Here is a 19,204-nt window from a genome sequence, read left to right on the forward strand (position 1 = left end):
AAGATCCACAACCATCCATTATTATCTTTTTTATTTTTCCTGCAAAAATATAAAAACTTTTTTGCTTACTTTATTTTCTCTTCATCTGTTTCCTTATTGGTGGAGCTGTTAAGCCATTCTTTGTCTCTCTCTCTCTGAGAGAGAGATACAGAGAGAGAGAGAGTGTTGAGTGTGTCACAAAGCAGAGAAGAAAGAAAGAAAGAAAGAAAGAAGGGTACCCCGCAACCCCAGAAAGTATCAAATGGCAAATGGTGAGTGATTCAGTAAATAGCATTTTTGAAGTGAGAGAAAACCCCCAAAACCCACAAAAGCCACCCATCACCACCAACTAGCCCTCTCAGTCGGAAAGGTAACAGCTTTCTCTCTCTATCACTTTCTCTCTCTCTATCCACTTCCCCATGTTCTGTTTCGACACGTTCAATTTTTATTTTTTTCTTCCATCTGTTGCTTAGGGCTTTTATCATTCCACCTTTGCAGCACCTTTGTTGCTCCATAATTGACTCCTTTGAAGCTCAAGTTTTCATCTTTTTCGTTTTTTGTTGCAGGCCACTGATTTGGGTTTCTCTCTGTTGGAGGGACTTCAACTTCAGCCATCGCCTTTCTCTGTGGGTTGCTCTACCTTTCTCTTTTTTTTTACTCTTCTGAGTTTCTGGAGCTAAAAGTTTCGATTTTTGAGTGTTTTTAATCGTGGGATTTTAAAAATTTTCCTGGTGGATGAATCTGGTATGTGTTTGAAGTAAGGTAGTTTGATGAACAACCTTTTTGTTCTGCTGGGTGTTTGAGCTGTAATTTTCGCTGGATTTTCCTTTTTTCCCTTCCTTTTTTGTGAGGAATATAAATGATTCTGGTTTTGGATAGATACCCTGAACTTGTCAATTGGTTTAGACTTTGTTATTTGTATGAAAATGCTTTTAGCTACTATTTGTAGCTTATGGTGATTTAGGGGTAAATCGTTAGAGACGACTCTTAAAGGAAATAAAAGGGTTTATAAAGGGATGGCAGCAGAGTCAAACGCTGGGTTTCACAGTGAAAGTTTAGATTCTGCTTTGAACAGGCACGCAATATCATTTCAGCCTACTGCTATGAATAGCTTGTCTGAGATGGTTCCAATGGGAAATTATTTTGGGTTGAGTAGTAGTTCTGGTATGATATATTCTCCAAATTCATCCATCATTAGTAGCACCAGCAACCCTGTCATAAGTCAAGCTGGTAATTCATCTGGCTCCTCACTGCTTCTTGATTCGGTCCCCGGGCTGAAGCACGACGCAGGATTGGCTGTTGAGTGGTCTGTTGATGAGCAGTACAAATTGGAGGAGGGTCTTGCAAGGTAAGTTGTTTGATGTGAATAATTATTTTTAGCTTCCCGCCTCCCCTCAATATATGTCACATTGATGCGTAGTAACTTGCTGCTAGATCACTTCGGTTTGAAAATAGTTTTTGGTGGTGAGACTTCTAAGTTGTTATTAGGGATGAAATGATTGTATCAGCGACTTGTTTATCCATACTGTCATCCTACCATGATGCCTCTCAATTCTATTTGCTGACGTTCTTGTGTTGTTTTTCTTATTATAACCCTGCCTTCAATTTCCAAATATGGGTTGCGATTGGCATTTGAGTCATTATTTGTTGTCCTACATTCATTATTGTAAAGTATGCTTATGTCATTGTGCTAGTATTGTCTTGCTTGTTCTATAGTCTTATGTTTCCTAACCCTTGTTTTCTTGATTCTTCTGTTTTATCACTAGATATGCCGATGAGCCAAGTATAATGAGGTACATAAAAATTGCTGCCACATTGCCTGATAAAACTGTTCGCGATGTTGCTTTGAGGTGTAGATGGATGACAGTAAGCACCTTTTCTTTCAACAGATTCTCCAATATTTGTATTTTGAGCATTATTAGTGATGCCTATGCTGAACATGGGTATAGAAGAAAATTTGAAATTTGCAATGCATTATGCTTTCTTGAAAATGTTGTGATTATTTCATGCTATTCAAAATTTAGTTGTCTCATTTCCTGCCACCCAATTCCTCATTTACCGTAGTTTTTTTATAGCTGCAATGACTATGAAAATCTAGATATGCAAGAAATTTTTATGACAACGTAAGTTATCAGTGGTTTAAAGGCAGGGATTTAGATTTTGGTCGTAGTCATGGTGGCAGTTCCAGCAATTGGATAACAATTCTGGACAATATAGCTGATGGAACTTGCAGTTGGGTCAAATATGGTTGCTGTAGCGCGTTGTGGCCATAATTGCCATTGCCAACTGCGGTAGTAGAAAGTTACTTTTCATCTCATGTTGGTTAGATTATACGTTAGGCTTGTAGATGAAGTTTTATCCACAACAAATGAAAATTTTGCACCATGTGAACGTAATCCATTAATCATTATGCATGGGAGATGGGTGGTTATGCTGTGATTGCACTGTATTGTCCTATTATGGAAGCTTAAAATACTGACAAAAACCTTTTCACAGAGAAAGCGGAGGAAATCGGAAGACCACAATCTGGGAAAGAAGGTCCATAACAGAAAGGTAAGTGAATAGGAGGCGTATCCGATAGCCAATACTGCCATATTTTACTGAATGGTTCTATATTTTCACATCTAGTCTATTAGAATTGACTCAAACTTCTCCAAATTCACAAACATACACATATGATATTATTGTGGGGATATTAGTAAATTCCTCATTGATGTTATTGTTGTTTGTGACCAGACAGGTACATTATACGAAAATTAGTTCCTTTGAGTACTGTCAACTTGCTTAACTTGACTGTCTTGTCAATGATGATGATGGTGATAGCACTAGAAGTAATGATAATCAGAAAATTAGCTGTGTTGCATCCCATAAATAGGATTCCTGTTTTGATAATTGAATCAATGTCTTTAGGATCTAATGTTGATTGAAGAACCAATAGTCTAAAGTCATGCTTCTTCAGGATAAACCAATGGACTCAGCTTCGAAGACAAACATGGCTCTAAACCCTAGCATGGCCACATACATGTCACGCCAGACTGACCGAAGTCAACGAATAATATATGATGGTTAGTATATCTTCTATTTTTATCATTACTATCTTAGCAAAAGTTCTCATCATCTCTTAATTGTCTGCAACTCAATTATTTTAAAGTTTTATACTTACTACAAGTTGAAACTGAAAGTAGAAATACATTAATGTATGATACAAGTAGCCCATGCGGCGCTGGATCCCCTGAAATTTTGGGACTACAGTTTGATCCCCAAATTCCATTTCTGTCCCCATTATTTTAGTTGGTCCCCAAACAACAAAAAACGACAGAAAAAGGAAGGGGGAGAAAAGAAGGGGGGGGGGGGTTCACATTGTTAATATTACTCATTCTTTATCGATTCAATATCTTCATGGTGTTCTAGGGTGTAATTCACTGTAGTTACTGTTCAGTAATCTTTTATATTCAAACGACTTTCTGGTAAGCCTTTAGTTTGTATCAGGTAAATGAAAGGCTAAGATATCCTTACTTCGTCCTTGTTTTTCGTCCAATGAGAAAGTATTCTTTTGGTTTGGTTATTCTTTATTTACTTATTTATTGTACTTGGTTATGTAATATCAGATTCTTGCCCTGACCCCAGCTTTTAATGTCACGGGGGATCATTGTCCTTATTAAATCAAGTGCTTTCTTCCTTGTGTACTATCAGGAATTTGTGGTCCTTTGAGGAAACTCATGGAGCAGAATGCTCAAGCATTTAATCAAATCACAAACAATTTGTCTAGTTACAAGGTGAATTGCTCAACCGAACCAGTCTATTGTTTTATTGCTGATTATAAATAGTTGCAGCTCTTTGCAAATATTTATAATCTTAAACTATGTTACTAACTAGTTCAGTGTCTAAAATATTATAAATTTGTGGCATTTCACCAACCTAGGTTTTTTTCATGGATAATTGATTGATATCATGTTTAGGAAAGATGAAAGTGTTAAGTAAAAGAAATCATCGCATTCACATATGGCTTCAAAAGTTGTTTTTCATGGAACACCTGAGCCATGAACTCTCTCTCTCTCTCTCTCTCTCTCTCTCTCTCTCTCTCTCTCTCTCTCTCTCTCTCTCTCTCTCTCTCTCTCATTGATTCTAATGTATAGCTGTTATTAGAGCTTAAGCTTATTAGAAATTACTATGGGAAAAGACTAAATACTTGTTATTTGTGTAATATGAATTAAGCATGAATTTATATGCAAGTGGTTTTATGCTTTTGGATTTATTTTCCTTTCATGTGACTTTTGTTTACATTATCTGCCAAGTGATTTTATGCTTTTGGATTTATTTTCCTTTCATGTGACTTTTGCTTACATTCTCATGTGATGTATATAATGTTGTTTTGAGTCCATGCTGCAATAATGATAGTGTTCTTTGATAAACAGTTGCAGGATAACATTGATCTCTTTTGCCACACAAGGCACAACATTTGTTCCATTCTTAATGAGTATGTGAATCCTCTGAATAGGACTTGATTAATACACTAATTCATTTTAGTTTTCATCTTCATCTTCATCTTCATCTTCATCTTCATCTTCATCTTCATTTTCATGTTGTACTTGTAATCGATGTATATAATCTTAGTGAGATCTCACTAATAAAGTTTGTGCAGCATGAGAGAGATGCCTGGGATTATGAGTCAAATGCCACCGCTGGACGTCACCATTAACGATGATCTTGTTAGTATTATTTTACCTGATAGAACTTAGGTAGGCTCTTCAATTTCTAGTATTTTATATATGTATAACCATGCTTCCTTTTGTTTACGTCTGTTTTGTTTTATATTTTCAAGCACATGATTAATTAAAATCAATTGTCCACAGAGAAAATAAATAGCAATAATTATGAAAGGAAGGAAATGAATAAAAAGAAGAAAAAGTATAGCAACCACTTTATGATATGATTTAGCTAAATTACCTAGTTTGTTATGTGAAGTTTTGAAGCATAGAATATAATAATGTATAAACAAATAAATTATAGAACTTGATTGGTTTATGTATTAGCAATTCAAGAGGACAAATTGCTGACTCCATCAAGATTGCCTCAGTGTAGAAGAGATTGGCATTTTTTACGCGGAAGCCTACGCTTCGAGCGTGGTGGTGCTGAATGCAATTGAGGAGCCAGGGCATCACTGAATCTGCACAATCTCAAGAGTCTCTAATCCATCATCATCTTTGATCTCACTGCTTTCTGGTTTATATTTTTTGTTTGAAGGGAAACCTGGAACTGCTGTTGTATAAATAAGAAACATTTCTCCTTGCAAAAAATTGAAAATAGGAAAGCATTTAATATAACAATGGCTTGAACTCAATGCAACCCTTATTGTTTTTCATAGTATTATTGGTATGTGTAGGAGGAATTATTGTAGATCTATGATTATATGCTAGTTTGCATTGCAATGGAAATATCATTATTTGCATTACTTGTTCATTATTTATTGTACATTAAAGAATCAAGTTGGTAACAGATTCCTTCTTGAGGGGGATGGATCTTCAAATAGTTTAATTGATGCTTGCAATATAATATTTCAGAACTTTACTCAAAAGGGTGCAGGCCTCTTCTATTTGTTTATATTTATATATTAAAATAATTAGGTTTATGCTTTAGACTGGTACTAGTAGTTAGGAAAAGATTAAAGTATCCTTTAATTCAGTTCCTTAAGTGGAGCATGCATTTTAATTAAGCATAGCATGCCACAAATATAATGGACTTTATATTCCTCTGATCAGTGCGTGCTCTGATACCAATTAAAGTACTAAAAGTAGTTTTGGAAAAAAATACTTTATTTAATTAGGTGCAGCCATATATTATATTTATATATACTGGTTTGCCATATCATTTATATGTACATAGCGAATCTAATAACTTAACTAGAATTTTATGCATCTTTAGACTAGTGTATTTTAAAATACTTTTGCACCTAAGTATACAAAATTATCAACATACACATTTGCGGAGTAAATCAGTTTTTCTATTTGGGTCTGAATTTGTTAAATAATTTGGAGGTTGACAAACTATTGGAACGTGTGAGGCATCACATCATGCGATTCTTTGTTCAATTCAACTTATTCTTGTAACCAACAACCGGCCCTGTTGAATAAATAATGATAATAATAATAATATTTTTTCAAAAAAAGCATCAATTAAGTGCCATTGGTGTTATAACTAAAGTGCCACTAATAAATAGTAGAAAAATTTATTACCATGAAAGAGTGATGCTTCTACTCTCTCAAGACCTAAGAGAGATTGATTCCAAATTCAAAATACTTATTGGCATGAATTATGAACAAGAGAAGTGGCAAAGGGAATTCAGGCCTTGAGAAATTCCAACTGTTGAAGATTTATAGGTACAAAAGGAGGTTTTGCTTTTTAAGCTTTTAAAGTAAAACATATAATATAAGATATATATCTTTAGGACTTCACTCATTTATAGGTGTTGACTCTTATCAAGTCTAATCTCACACAGGTTTCACAAATCATTATCCAATCTAGTATAAATAAAAAGTCTAGACCTCCTAATTAGCTAAGTTTATGCCTATAGCCCTATACTTCTAAGATGGATCAACTTTCAATCTTGGTAGAATTGTTATATTTATAACATATTAAAAAAAGACCAAAGTCATATTAGACTATATACTATGGATAGGAAATACTTTCTAAAAGAAAGAATTAAGTATTAATCTTTTTTTTTTTTATCATTGTTAGAATTTAATTTTTATGAACCATTACGTAGACAACTAATCTTATATTGTTACATCAATAAATGTAATCAATTTTTAAAACTCACTTTTTAATATTTTTTACAATGGTTGTGTATCAAAATTAAATGTTGAAAATATTAAGATACTATATACAAATATATTATAAATAAAATCAAATAGCTTCCTTTTTTCAACAAAGAATATATATTTATCTTGAAATTTTTTTGTCTATTATATAATAAATTGAAGAGTAAAGTATTATTTTGGTCTTTAATATTTGGGCCGAATTTTGATTTAGTCCCTAACGTTTCAAACGTCTTATTTTAGTCCAAAAAACTTTCAAACATCCTATTTCAATACTAAAAAAAGTTTTAAACGGGTCAATGTTTTCCATCATTAAATTTGACACAAACAATTTGCATATTGAAGAGCCAATAGCATTCAATTTCAGTATATAAGTAAAATTGATCCACCAATGATTACTAATATAAAAGTTTTTTCTTTGATTTTCAAACATTGATGATTAATTGTTAGAATTTGAAATTTTGTACAAAAAGAAGATTGGGGAGAAGAAGTGTTACATGAAAGTTTTGGTTATATTTTTCTGACATATAGAAGGAGATATGATTTAATGATAGGCTCACATTGAACTTGTTTAAAATTTTTTATGATAGAAATAGCACACTTAAAACGTTAAAAACCAAATTAAAATTTGACACAAATACTAAAGATGAAAATAATACTTTATCCTAAATTGAACATAATATCGAGACTCATATTTCTAAAAGCAATGACCTACTTGCATTATTATCAGATTCTCTTATTTACCTTCCTGATATCATTTGACTTGAATGGCAATATAATCAAAACAATATAAATAGAATTTTTATCAAGTCAACTTGAGTTAATTAAGTGATTAGTTTACTTATTCATTAAAACATGTATCAGAAAATTCAAATTTTATCTCATTTTGTACATATAATAATTAATTTGCTAGCGGTTATTACAGTGGTAAAAAATATTTACCAAAAGTTATTATGAAAGTGGTTGTTAAAACAGTAATGTCACCTTATTCTCACAATAGAATATCTCACCTGTATTTTCCTTAACTATATTTTCTATTTGTGCAAGTGTTTACCCTAATGAGAGTTTTCAAATTGAGAAAACTAATTGTATAGCTATAGAGATGATCATCATCAGAGACTAGACATATTGCATTGAGCAGTGATTTCGGCAAATAGATGCAAAGACAATAAAGAATGAAGACAGAGGTAAGACATAATGCCATTAAGATAGCAACAAATTTCGTTGGACATTGAAGAATACTACATACAATGTAAGACATTTAGGACAGATCAACCACCCAATGAGCATTTGCTATTTATCTTTATGCACTTTTGGTGGAATATCCTGTTTGGCAAGCAATCATGTTTTGTGTCTATTACTCTTAAAATTAAAATACAAGTCAAAAGTGTATACAAACCTAATATCCTATAAAACATTCAATATTCATTATAACTTAAGGGTCTATACTCTATAGTATACTCTATGTATAATGCTGACCATAAAGGTTTCTTTCCAACCGTGGGATCTATTTCTTTAATTTTATGTCTCTTAAGTCAAAATATTAAGTTAGGTTCGTTTGAATCCTCGTTCGTTCATATTTGCCAACTATATATATATTCTTTTCTTTTTGCTTATGACCTTTAGAATTTACACTTTTTTTTAGTATCATTCAACACTTGGCTGTCTCTCTGACAAATGTCAAGGCCTCCACAGTCCGGTTTGTCCTCAATGTTTGTCCATTTCATACCCTAGACAAATATTTAGATAGAGATTTAATCGTAATTGTATTTGCCTGAAGTTAATCGATGAGAATTATCATATAATAATTTAGATAAATATATTAAATTATTTATATTTTTAATTATTAATTTTACATAAAATAAATAAATGTGAGTTTCTATCAAATATTTAAGATGTTAAAAGTTTTTTTTAGTCTAAATTATATGTATTCTTTTATAAAAGATAATTTTGTTCAAAATGAACAAAATTACTAAAATATTATCTTTTTAAAATTATAACGTAATGACCAACGAATTATAATTTAAATGGCATAGTTTTTCCATCCTCACTTAGAGAGATTCGAGTTCAAGTTTTAAAAAATTATAACGTAACGACTCACTAAAGATTTGACGCAAGGTTTTTAGTTAAAATAAACTGTTTTTTTATTCTAAATTACGTACTGACTAATCATCTTAAAAATATTTTTAATCTCACGTTTTAATCTATGGTGGTTAAAGTCATATAGAAAACAAAAATATAAGTAATTATAAATATTTTAAAATATGAATTAAATATACTCAAATAACATGAATTCTTTTTTCTCCTTTTCTAGAGCACGTACTCTTGTCCCTACTCTCCAATCCACCTTATAAATGCATTTATCAACTTAGTCTCCAATAGGTTTTTCTTCCTTCTTCTACTACTACTACTCATCACACACACCCCAATACAAAAACAGCTAAGTTAGCTATAGCCAATAGGTGCAACAATGATGATAGATTCAAACCCTCCACTCTTGCACCATTATCAAGCACTTCTAAGGAAATCTGCCAAACTCCAACATGCTAATAATAACAATAACAATAATAGAACTATTGAAATCCACAATGATCCTATAGTGGATGAATGTGAGCTTCCACTGATAGACCTTAGTGGTCTTGAAAGTTGTAATGCCACAGAAAGAGTGGCTTGCACTGCAGCAATATGCAAGGCAGCATCAGAATGGGGATTCTTCCAAGTAGTAAACCATGGAATAAGCACTGAGCTACTGAGGAACATGAAGGAAGAGCAAATGAAGTTGTTTAAGGTACCCTTTGACAGGAAGGTCACTAGTGAGATTCTGAACAATCCTTACAGATGGGGAACACCAACAGCTACTCGCTCAAACCAGTTTTCTTGGTCAGAAGCCTTTCACATTCCTCTCACCAAGATTTCTGATGCAGCTTCCTGGGGTGAATTCACTTCTTTAAGGTATATATATCACTCTTATGTATATTGCTTTTGGTGACTTATAATCTTCCTTCTCAACATGGTTTTCTTAATACCTTCTCAAAGCTCCGATTCAAGAATAAAAGAATTGATGTTGGTTAGAGCCTTAGATATTTGACAATCCTGTATTTTAGTTGAAAATCTTTCTAGTTTTTCCATCCAAAAGGCTGAAAACTCTAAACTTTGATTAAGGAAAATAAGTGTCACATCACTTAAATCAACTTAGCACTGGTATGCACAAGCATTGCTAGTTTACTACACAGTCAAAAGAATGTAAATGGAAAATTTGAAGAATTATGAGAGTTTTTTTATCAGTCAAGCCATGCATATGGATAACTTGTTTCATAGGAAAGACACCAACCATGACCAAAATCACATGATGGAAGTGTAACTTTCTCTTCTAAATCCTTGCATTATGATGATAGTTATTTGAGGTTTAAGAACCAATTCAAAAATTTATTAAAATATGTAGAATGAGTGAATGGTAACTACTAGAATCAGTTATTCCATATCTTGACAGGTTGGCTTTCAAAAGTTTATTGTTGTACATGCACTGGTCCCTCTTGAGTAAAATAATAGTTTGGAACCAACCAGAATTCAGATAACAATTTAACAATGGGACAATAGAATTATTGCACATGCATCATGCATGATCTCACGTTTAGGAACTGCAACTTAATTTGTTTGTTTCTAACTTTTGGATGCAGGGAAGCAATCAATGAATTTGCACCAGCTATGTTAAAAGTTTCTAGATTATTAGCAAGCATTCTAGCAGAAAACTTGGGCTACCCAAATGATGCAATTGAAAAACTCTGTGATGCAAGCACATGCTTTCTGAGATTAAATCACTATCCATCATGCCCAAAATCCCAAGATGAAATTTTTGGATTAGTACCTCACACTGACAGTGATTTCCTTACAATCCTTTATCAAGATCAAGTTGGTGGCCTCCAACTCATGAAAGATTCCAAATGGGTTGCTGTAAAACCAAATCCAGATGCTCTAATTGTTAACATCGGTGACCTTTTTCAGGTAAAAACTTATATAGAGTTATTAGGTATTATTGAAACTATTCAAGTAACCATAGTTACTCTATTTTGTTACTACCAGTAGCTTCCTTTCACTTTCAATCAATCATTTTTAACATATATATCATTCTTAAATAGTATGACCAACTACCAATAAGAAAGTTATATAATAATACTAGAACTAAACACGACACATGCCAACTTTTTCTCTATTATATGCATAAGAGTCAAAGAATCTATAATTCATCCTTTGACAAGAATAAAATGGGCCACTTATTACTTATAATACATTAATACCTTTGTCTTTAAATAAACTATGTCTTTTTGAAGGCTAAGAATTAAAATTGAAAGAAACCTAAAGTGAACCGGCTTAATTACTCTCCAACATATTCAATAATAGAATGATTGCTGAACACAAATTGGGTAGTGATACAACCCCTAGTGCCAAAGATGGATGCATATTCAAATTTTCACATCAATTCTCTAATAATACTACCTTGGCTATAGAAAAAAGAAAAGAAAAGAAAAGAAAAGAATTATTATATGGTCAATTATATATTAATGGATTCATTCACTAACAATGGCTTTCATTTTGGAAATCCAAATACAGGCATGGAGCAATGACGTGTACAAAAGTGTGGAGCACAAGGTAGTGGCAAATGACAAAATGGATAGATATTCCATAGCATACTTCCTATGCCCTTCTTACAGTACAATAATAAATGGCTACAGGAAACCTTCTTTATACAGGAAATTCACATTTGGAGAATACAGACACCGAATTCAGGAAGATGTCAAGAACATAGGACACAAAATTGGACTATCAAGATTTCTGCTTTAACATACAATTATGACAACCAAGAAAGCACTAGAGAAAATGGGCAGTTCCAATATTTTTTATTCCTAAATAAGCTTTTCTGTCCAGGTATATAATATGTAATGAAAAAAAAAAAAAAAAAAAAAACAGAGTGAGCAGTGCTTACAATGCACCCAAGTAGAAGCACCAGAACAACATAGTTTTATCCTTTCCTATTCTATATTAACATCTCTTAAACAAATATGGATGTACTTTGTATCAAGTAAAGACGATTGAATGATTGTGCACCCAACATAAAGTTATCCAATGTGAGAGTGGTATTCAGATCTCTAAAGCTATATGAGAGACAAAACTCAAATAGAAATTGTAGAGACAGAGAAAGGTTTGGTTGTTTGTTCTACTCAAGGGCAGGTGTTGCAGGTAGCAGACAAAATGCATACAAAGGCACAGAAAATGAAAATTAGATAATCTGATTACATAGAGCTATAAAGAACATGATCATATTCATGCAAAATCATCAAAACAAAAGAGCCAATATCATATGTAAAGTCTGAGATAAGTCTTGTTCCAAAGCATGTATATGCAAATAGATTTTGCTTTTGCACTTAAGGCACTACAGAAAGCACTCTACCCCAACACATGGTCCTCCTTTCGCTGGCTATGACTCTAAATATAATTTAGATAAATGTCTAAAGTTAGCCAAACAGAACTAAACCCCACTTTATCAATGAGATAGACCGAACATACTATTGATGTAATTGTTCCAATCTCTTATTATTAAATTATATGTCAAAATATAGAAAAATTCACAAGAAGATTCCTCCATTGATAATTAACTAATCTGAACTAGGTAAGAACTGTATAATAATCAGCCAGAAACATGCATATTCCACAGTCATTGCAATTATTAAAGTTAATCATATAGGATCAATATAAACTATAAGTTCTCTATAGATGACAGAAAAACAAGAGCTCATATGTTTATTATGTGTTCCCTTATCTTCTACGGTTGAGCTGATGATAATGTACAATGTAATCTATACAATAGCTGCGTCTAACAACCTATTGCCTCATGATGTGTCAAAGAAAATGCTTTACTGTTGTGTCCCCTAGCGATGAGTGTTTAGCATTTCAAATACATTGTATCAGAATTTGAGGTATGAGGAGCTTTACACCCTAGCAAAAATGATTGACTTACAACCAATCTAGGATAAAACGTAACTTCTCGAATGATTTAACAGGTTTTAGTCAAGAAACATTGCAACCTTGTCTTTCAAAGTGCTTTTTTTCTTCGTCAAGGGGACCACTTCTTCTCCAACATGATCATCTTGACTTTGTCTAGTGCACTCATAGGTAAATTCTAAGTTATGTACAACAGATTGCTTTTCTTCCTCCTCGAGGGGTTTGAAACCAAAGTACATCTCCAGAAATTCTTTAGCAGGATTAGCTTGTTGAAAAGTGCTTGTAGTAATTAATTTACCAGGTCGAGTGGAACCACATAGAGTTTCCCTTGAAGAACTAGGTGTTTTTGTGTTCTTGCAACAGGAATCAAGAGCAGTGCCTGGTTCACTTTTAGTTGGAATTTGAGATTTTGATTCACCCTGTCTATTGGATTTTTCTTGCCTCTTCTTGTATTCATGTTCTTTGACATACTGCATGCACATGACAATAGTTTGAATGCTCTATTATGATGACAAAAATGGTGAACATGTTTCGATTTAGATTACTTGAGCAAACTTTCAAAACACACAAATTTTCTCCATCAATCTTAACAGAGAAGAAAATTACCTGTTCTGCTATGGTCATTAAATCATCCACCGTCAACTCCAGATCATTTTCATCATCAGATGCTTGACCTGGAATTACATCAGTACTATCACGTCTATGATCCTCTAAATTTCGGCATTTCTTTCTAGACGACTTACGAGCTTGATCCATTGGTCCATTGCCTTTATTCTTCTTCTTTTGAATGGTACTACCGCTGCTTCCATCACCTTGGCTTGATTTTCTTTTTCTCTTAGCTTCACCCTTTGCATTTAAGTTTGATTTCCTCCTTGAAGCTCCCCTGTTGTGATCTATCTCTGCATTTTCCTTTTCCTTTTGAGTTTTACGATTTCCACCATTCTCTGTAGCTACGTCCCCTTTGTCCACAGAACAAGTAGTTTCACCAACATTGTCAGAGTTACTCACATGATTGGTACCAACCTTCTTCACCATCCATGACGGTAACTGACGTTTAATTCCCTCAACAGAAGTATCCATTCCTATTATCAAAGAGAGAAAGCATTTTTAGGTTACAATCAAGCAGGAACAATAATTGAATCACCGACACAGAATACACCAACTTTCCAGCACACAGCAAGCATGGTGATTTTGTTTTTGAAGATTGTGAAAAACAAAAAATAAGCAAATTTACAGTGAAATTAAGATTTACCCGTGGAATTAGTAGCAAAATAATGTTAACAACTTCAATTTGGGGGAAATAGGGTTTCGCAGAACAGTGTTGTTTGACATTTAAAATAGGTTTCGGAAGGGGCGAAGAAACTCCAAATTAGTAAGAAGTAAAATTTGCACGGAGACAAGGAAAAAAGAGAACGTTGGCTTCACCATACCTTAGAATTTTAGGGTTCCGCTTCGATGCCCAAATGAAGCGTAAGCTGATTGGAACTGTTCAGAGTACAGGGAATTCGGAAGGAAGTGGCGTTACCTGACTAACTGTCAACCGTCAATTGATTCATTGGAAATTGCAATATTTTCATTTTATGTATTTTCAAAAATTATTTGATCATTTATGGCTAATTTTTTTTATATCGGTGTATGCCCAAATGGTATAATCTTTTGCTATACTCACATAATAAAAGTTACATATTTGAGTCTCACTCTTAGTTTAAGAAAAAAAATAAATAAACGAAAGAGTATTATTAGTCCCTCTGATTAATATCTTTTATTGTTATTTATATTAAAATTTGATTAATTGACAAAGTTCTTATTGATTAATTAAATTATTTGCCGATAATTTAATAAATGATAAATAGGTCTATGGTTTTATATCTAAAAAAAATTATTAATTAAATTTAAAAATATGAAAATGTCTCCCACTTTTTAAAATGTAAAAAATTTTAAAATTGCTCATTTCGAACCATTAATAAATAACTATAATATTTTAATTTTATCTTTAACTTAAAATCTAATAGTTTAAGTGTTAGCACCATCTTGCCTTTTTCTTTTTTTCCTTTTTCATTTTTTGCTAGTAAAGACTTGCGTAAATTATTTTAATGTGAATTTAATAATTAAAAATTATTAAATAATAATTTAATTAAATTTATTAAATTATTTACTAATTTTTAAATATTAATTTTATATAATAATAAATATTAATAACTGCATGTAAACTTTTAATTTTTTTATGACTATTTTTATCATCAATAAATAAATCTTATTGAGAGGTCATATTAGTTTTATATGAAGTAGATATTAAAAGACAACACAACATAACAACCAATAATTAAGAAAATCAATAATAAAACTTGACTATATTTTTTATTTTGAATAAATGACCATTTGTACCCATGAGAGATGAAAATGCTGATATTTGTACCCATGAAAGCTCGAAACTAATCTTGTACCCATGATAGATGCTGTCCGTGTGACAAAAATGTCCTGACTTGGATCTGAGCTTGGTTCGTGGGTTTCCGAACCTACGTGGCACTCCCAACCCCCTCCCCCCAATCTGAGCCAGCCATTCACCATCATCATCTTCATCTTCTTCACCATCACCATCACCATCACCATAACCTCCATAACCTCCATCACCATCACCTCAGCACCGCCAGCCACCTCCCTTCACCACAACCTCCTGCGACAACCCACACCGCCGCTCCCCTTTCTCTTCTTCTTCCCCTCTTCTCACTTCCGCTGAGCCCAGAAACCACAGCGTCAGCTCCTCCTCTCCACCAAAGCCCAGAGCGGCGGCGGCCACCTTCTCCATTCCTGGGTCTCCTCTCGTCTGCCACCAAACAGCCGCGACACCCAACCTTCTCCGCAGCATCCTTATGGCGTTCCAACCCGTCACCACTCCCCCGTCCGAACCCTAGCTCCGCTTCATCCAACGAAGACACAGATGAAGGCGAAGATGAACGTGACAAGCACGTACTGGTTCCCAAGAAGCCTCAACCGCAAATGGTTTCCAAACCCTCGTCTTCTTCATCTGAAGTCGAATCGGATTCGGAGCCCGAGCCCAAGCCTGAGCCTGAGTCTCAATTGGAAAACGCTAAACCCTCTTCAAAGTTGAAGTCTCAACCTTCGTCTGCTGTCAGCAAGCCAAATCCGGGTCAAAGCGCGCAGCCAAGAACAGTATCGACCACTCGAACCAACCAAAATGTGGGAAGAAGGCACGGGATGATGACGCCGCCAGCTCCGATGAAGAGGATCCAAATAAATCACGTGACAGTCCATATCCATCTTTCAGAAGGTTTTCAGTGAGAAAGATGAGAAGGCTGGGAAGAGTACCCCAAAGAAGGCACTAGTGCCTTTGGATTCAAATGAAGGTAAAAGGATGAGTGAATTGTGTGGGACTGGTTTAGCTTTGACTTCAATGTTGAGGTACGATGGGACTTTTGGTGAGCCTTACGGTGAAGGTTATATTAGAAAGGGAATAGAGTTGCTTGGAGTCTTAGAGAGGGAAGAGATCGAGGCTAGGTGGAGGAAGTTCGAAGATGCTGAAAAAAAAATGTATGCGGAGAGGGGAAGAAGAAGAGAAAGGGGCGCGGCGGTATGGGTTGTTGTCGGAGGTTGTGGTGAAGGGAGGTGGCTGTGGCGGTGCTGAGGTGATGGTGATGAAGGTTATGGAGGTTATGGTGATGGTGATGGTGAAGAAGATGAAGATGATGATGGTGAATGGTTGGCTCAGATTTGGGGGGCGGGTTGGGAGTGCCACGTAGGTTCGGAAACCCACGAACCAAGCTTAGATCCAAGTCAGGGCACTTTTGTCACACGGACAGCATCTATCATGGGTACAAGATTAGTTTCGAACTTTCATGGGTACAAATGTCAGCATTTTCATCTCTCATGGGTACAAATAGTCATTTATTCTTTTATTTTTGAAGTTTATCAATAAAATTTTAAATTTATTCTATTTTAATTTTGTCTTCGAAATCTTCAATTTGTATCCAATTTATTTTTAACAATTAATTTTTTAAAAATTTTATGATCAATTCAATAATAATTTCATAAAAATAATCTTTAACATAAACAAATCAAATACAATTACCATCTTGTCTTTTTCTTTTTTTTCTTTTTCATCTTTTGTTAGTAAAGACTTGCATAAATTATTTTTATGTGAATTTAATAATTAAAAATTATTAAATAATAATTAATTAAATTTATTTAATTATCTAATAATTTTTAAATATTAATTTTATATAATAATAAATATTAATAACTGCATGTGAATTTTTAATTTTTTTTATGGCCATTTTTATCATCAATAAATAAATTTTATTGAGAGGACATACTAATTCCATGTGAAGTAGATATTAAAAACAACACAACACAATAACCAACCATTAAGAAAATCAATGATAAAAAGTTGGATAAACTATATTTTTTATTTTTAAAATTTATTAAAAAATTTTAAAAAATTTTAAAATTTTATTTTATTTTAATTTTGTCTTAAAAATTTTTAATTTATGTCCAATTTACTTCTAACAATTAATTTTTTAAAAAATTTACAACCAATTCAATAATAATTTCATAAGAATAAGCTTTAACATAAACAAATCAGACATAGTTATCATGCATTATTATTAAATTGGTCTTAAATATTTTTGAAAATTTATGATTTAATTACTCTGTTAGTCTCTATAATTTTACTAAATTTTTAATTAGGTTCCTATACTTTTTTCTTTTCAATTGGTCCCTACAATACTTTTAATTTTGTAATTAGATCATTTTCATGTCAAAAATGTTAAAATTAACGGAATATTTCTCACAAAATACATGCGTTCAAAGATTTAATTAGGTTTTTAATTATGAATACCTTTAATTTGTAAAGAAATATTCAGTTAACTCTAATATTTTTTCACATTATAAAAAACTTAATTATAAAATTAAAAGCAACATACAGACCAATTGAAAGAAAAAAGTATAAAAATATAATTACAAATTTAGTAAAATTATAAAGACCAATAGAATAATTAAACTAAAATTACAAATAAATTTTTTTTTTGGATAAAATTAAAATAAAATAAAACTTAAAAATATTTTTAAAATTTTTAACAAATTAAAAAAAAAAAAGTAAAAAACAAAAACTTTACCCTAGAAAGGTTCTATATATACTCCATCAAATCAATTGTCTCTTTTAGTAACCTTAACTTGCAACCCATGCTTCATGTGTAGCACAATATATAGAAACAGTTGGAGTTGGACGCACAGAATATCCTTCCACCACTTGGAAGTGAAAGTTCCACAGCAAAGCAATGGCAATGATCTTCAACTGGATAAGGCTTATTTTTTAGCCCAACAAGATTTGGGGCCTGCATTAAAAGTTATGAACTTGTACGATGGTACGTGTATACTGTTTCCTTTATTCAAGATTTACTACTTTTCACTTTTCAGGCTTAAATTCCAAGCAGTCTTTTCCCCATATTTATTCCATTCTTTCCATTGAGTATATGGAGTAATACACCATAGTATTGACGGAACATGATCTCCATGCAAGTAAATTAGCTTGTTAAGGTCTTCCACCCCTAAAATGAGCAAATCTTCTTTGTCAATTTTAAAGTTCACTCTAATTCCTTCAAGGATCTTGGTTTCAACATTAGGGTGTGTTGAAACAAGCCAGAAAAACCAACATAGACTTGCACTGGATAATACATGATCATGCAATAATTGCTCGAAAATTTGTAGGGAAACAATGGATGATCTCAGGTCCAATTTGGAGCCATCTTTGCAATTTCCATAACCATTCGTGGAGGATAGCATTTTGTTGAAAGCTTTCTCAATAGCATTTAATTAAAATTGTTTTCGGGCCAAACTGACGTGGCTGTATTTTAAGTATTCATAAATTAAAATCCATTTTCATAACTCATATTACAATCAAAGAATTGTGAGTAAATTATACATTTAATACGATTAGTTGCTACAATGTGATACATTTAATTCAAGGGAACCAATACTTCTACAACATTGCAATCTTGACTTGTCTAGTGAACTCATGGGTAATTTCTAAGTAGAACCACGTAGAGTTTCCCATGAAGAAAACTAGGCGGTATTGTGTTCTTGCAAGAGGAATCAAGAATAGTACCTGGTTCACCGTTAGTTGGAAAATGCGATTTTGATTCATACTGTCCATCGGACTTTTCTTGCCTCTTCTTGTACTCACGATCTTTGACATGCTGCATGCATGCACATGACAATATTTTGAACAACAATGCTAGGAAACTAAGAGGTATCAACAAAAAATTAGCCAAATGTCTCTGGGTGAATCCAAAACCTCTATGTGGATGGTACTTATACTAGACATTAAGATGTTTCTTCTACTAAGTACCAGAATATTTTTTTTTTCATACTAAATGGATGTTCTTTTATATATTTTA

The 19,204-nt window shown here is 32.9% G+C and overlaps 3 protein-coding genes and 1 pseudogene across 12 annotated transcripts; 3 read left to right on the forward strand and 1 right to left on the reverse strand.

Annotated features, from left to right (window-relative positions):
* On the forward strand, window positions 1-5,428 carry LOC107628744 (uncharacterized). 10 transcript variants are annotated; one of them, XM_088508837.1, is made up of 10 exons: window positions 88-349; window positions 546-605; window positions 1,055-1,327; window positions 1,746-1,845; window positions 2,476-2,532; window positions 2,939-3,044; window positions 3,673-3,755; window positions 4,395-4,456; window positions 4,622-4,718; window positions 5,013-5,428. In XM_088508837.1, the coding sequence occupies exons 3-9, from the start codon at window positions 1,083-1,085 to the stop codon at window positions 4,716-4,718; spliced, it is 750 nt and encodes a 249-aa protein (XP_088364963.1). In that variant the 5' UTR covers window positions 88-349; window positions 546-605; window positions 1,055-1,082; the 3' UTR covers window positions 5,013-5,428. The 10 variants fall into 10 exon arrangements, with proteins under 10 accessions (XP_016186816.1, XP_016186818.1, XP_016186819.1 ...); XM_088508836.1 differs by having other exon boundaries at window positions 5,057-5,428; XM_088508838.1 differs by having other exon boundaries at window positions 5,062-5,428.
* A 3,824-nt stretch (window positions 5,429-9,252) lies between these two features.
* Window positions 9,253-11,896, forward strand: LOC107632248 (gibberellin 2-beta-dioxygenase 6-like). Its single transcript, XM_016335950.3, has 3 exons — window positions 9,253-9,746; window positions 10,472-10,796; window positions 11,403-11,896. Exons 1-3 carry the CDS (start codon window positions 9,265-9,267, stop codon window positions 11,631-11,633), a joined length of 1,038 nt encoding a protein of 345 aa, XP_016191436.1. The 5' UTR covers window positions 9,253-9,264; the 3' UTR covers window positions 11,634-11,896.
* Window positions 11,897-12,492: 596 nt separating this feature from the next.
* On the reverse strand, window positions 12,493-14,466 carry LOC107628743 (uncharacterized). Its single transcript, XM_016331327.3, has 3 exons — window positions 14,222-14,466; window positions 13,398-13,873; window positions 12,493-13,261 (listed from the first exon to the last, which is right to left on the reverse strand). The coding sequence occupies exons 2-3, from the start codon at window positions 13,869-13,871 to the stop codon at window positions 12,854-12,856; spliced, it is 882 nt and encodes a 293-aa protein (XP_016186813.1). The 5' UTR covers window positions 13,872-13,873; window positions 14,222-14,466; the 3' UTR covers window positions 12,493-12,853.
* Window positions 14,467-15,178: 712 nt separating this feature from the next.
* On the forward strand, window positions 15,179-16,434 carry LOC148569779 (uncharacterized; annotated as a pseudogene).
* Window positions 16,435-19,204: the final 2,770 nt, after the last annotated feature.

Source organism: Arachis ipaensis, chromosome B3 (assembly GCF_059453495.1).
Source record: "Arachis ipaensis isolate K30076 ecotype BB chromosome B3, ASM5945349v1, whole genome shotgun sequence".
Classification (NCBI taxonomy): Eukaryota; Viridiplantae; Streptophyta; class Magnoliopsida; order Fabales; family Fabaceae; genus Arachis; species Arachis ipaensis.

Coding starts and splice junctions, on each gene's coding strand:
- LOC107628744 (XM_016331328.3), top strand. CDS start 996: ATGGCAGCAGAGTCAAACGCTGGGTTTCACAGTGAAAGTTTAGATTCT. Junction 2,533..2,938: donor AGAAGGTCCATAACAGAAAG/GTAAGTGAATAG, acceptor ATGCTTCTTCAG/GATAAACCAATGGACTCAGC. Junction 4,457..4,621: donor ATTTGTTCCATTCTTAATGA/GTATGTGAATCC, acceptor AAGTTTGTGCAG/CATGAGAGAGATGCCTGGGA.
- LOC107632248 (XM_016335950.3), top strand. CDS start 9,265: ATGATGATAGATTCAAACCCTCCACTCTTGCACCATTATCAAGCACTT. Junction 9,747..10,471: donor GGTGAATTCACTTCTTTAAG/GTATATATATCA, acceptor TTTTGGATGCAG/GGAAGCAATCAATGAATTTG. Junction 10,797..11,402: donor ACATCGGTGACCTTTTTCAG/GTAAAAACTTAT, acceptor ATCCAAATACAG/GCATGGAGCAATGACGTGTA.
- LOC107628743 (XM_016331327.3), bottom strand. CDS start 13,871: ATGGATACTTCTGTTGAGGGAATTAAACGTCAGTTACCGTCATGGATG. Junction 13,262..13,397: donor TAATGACCATAGCAGAACAG/GTAATTTTCTTC, acceptor ATGTGCATGCAG/TATGTCAAAGAACATGAATA.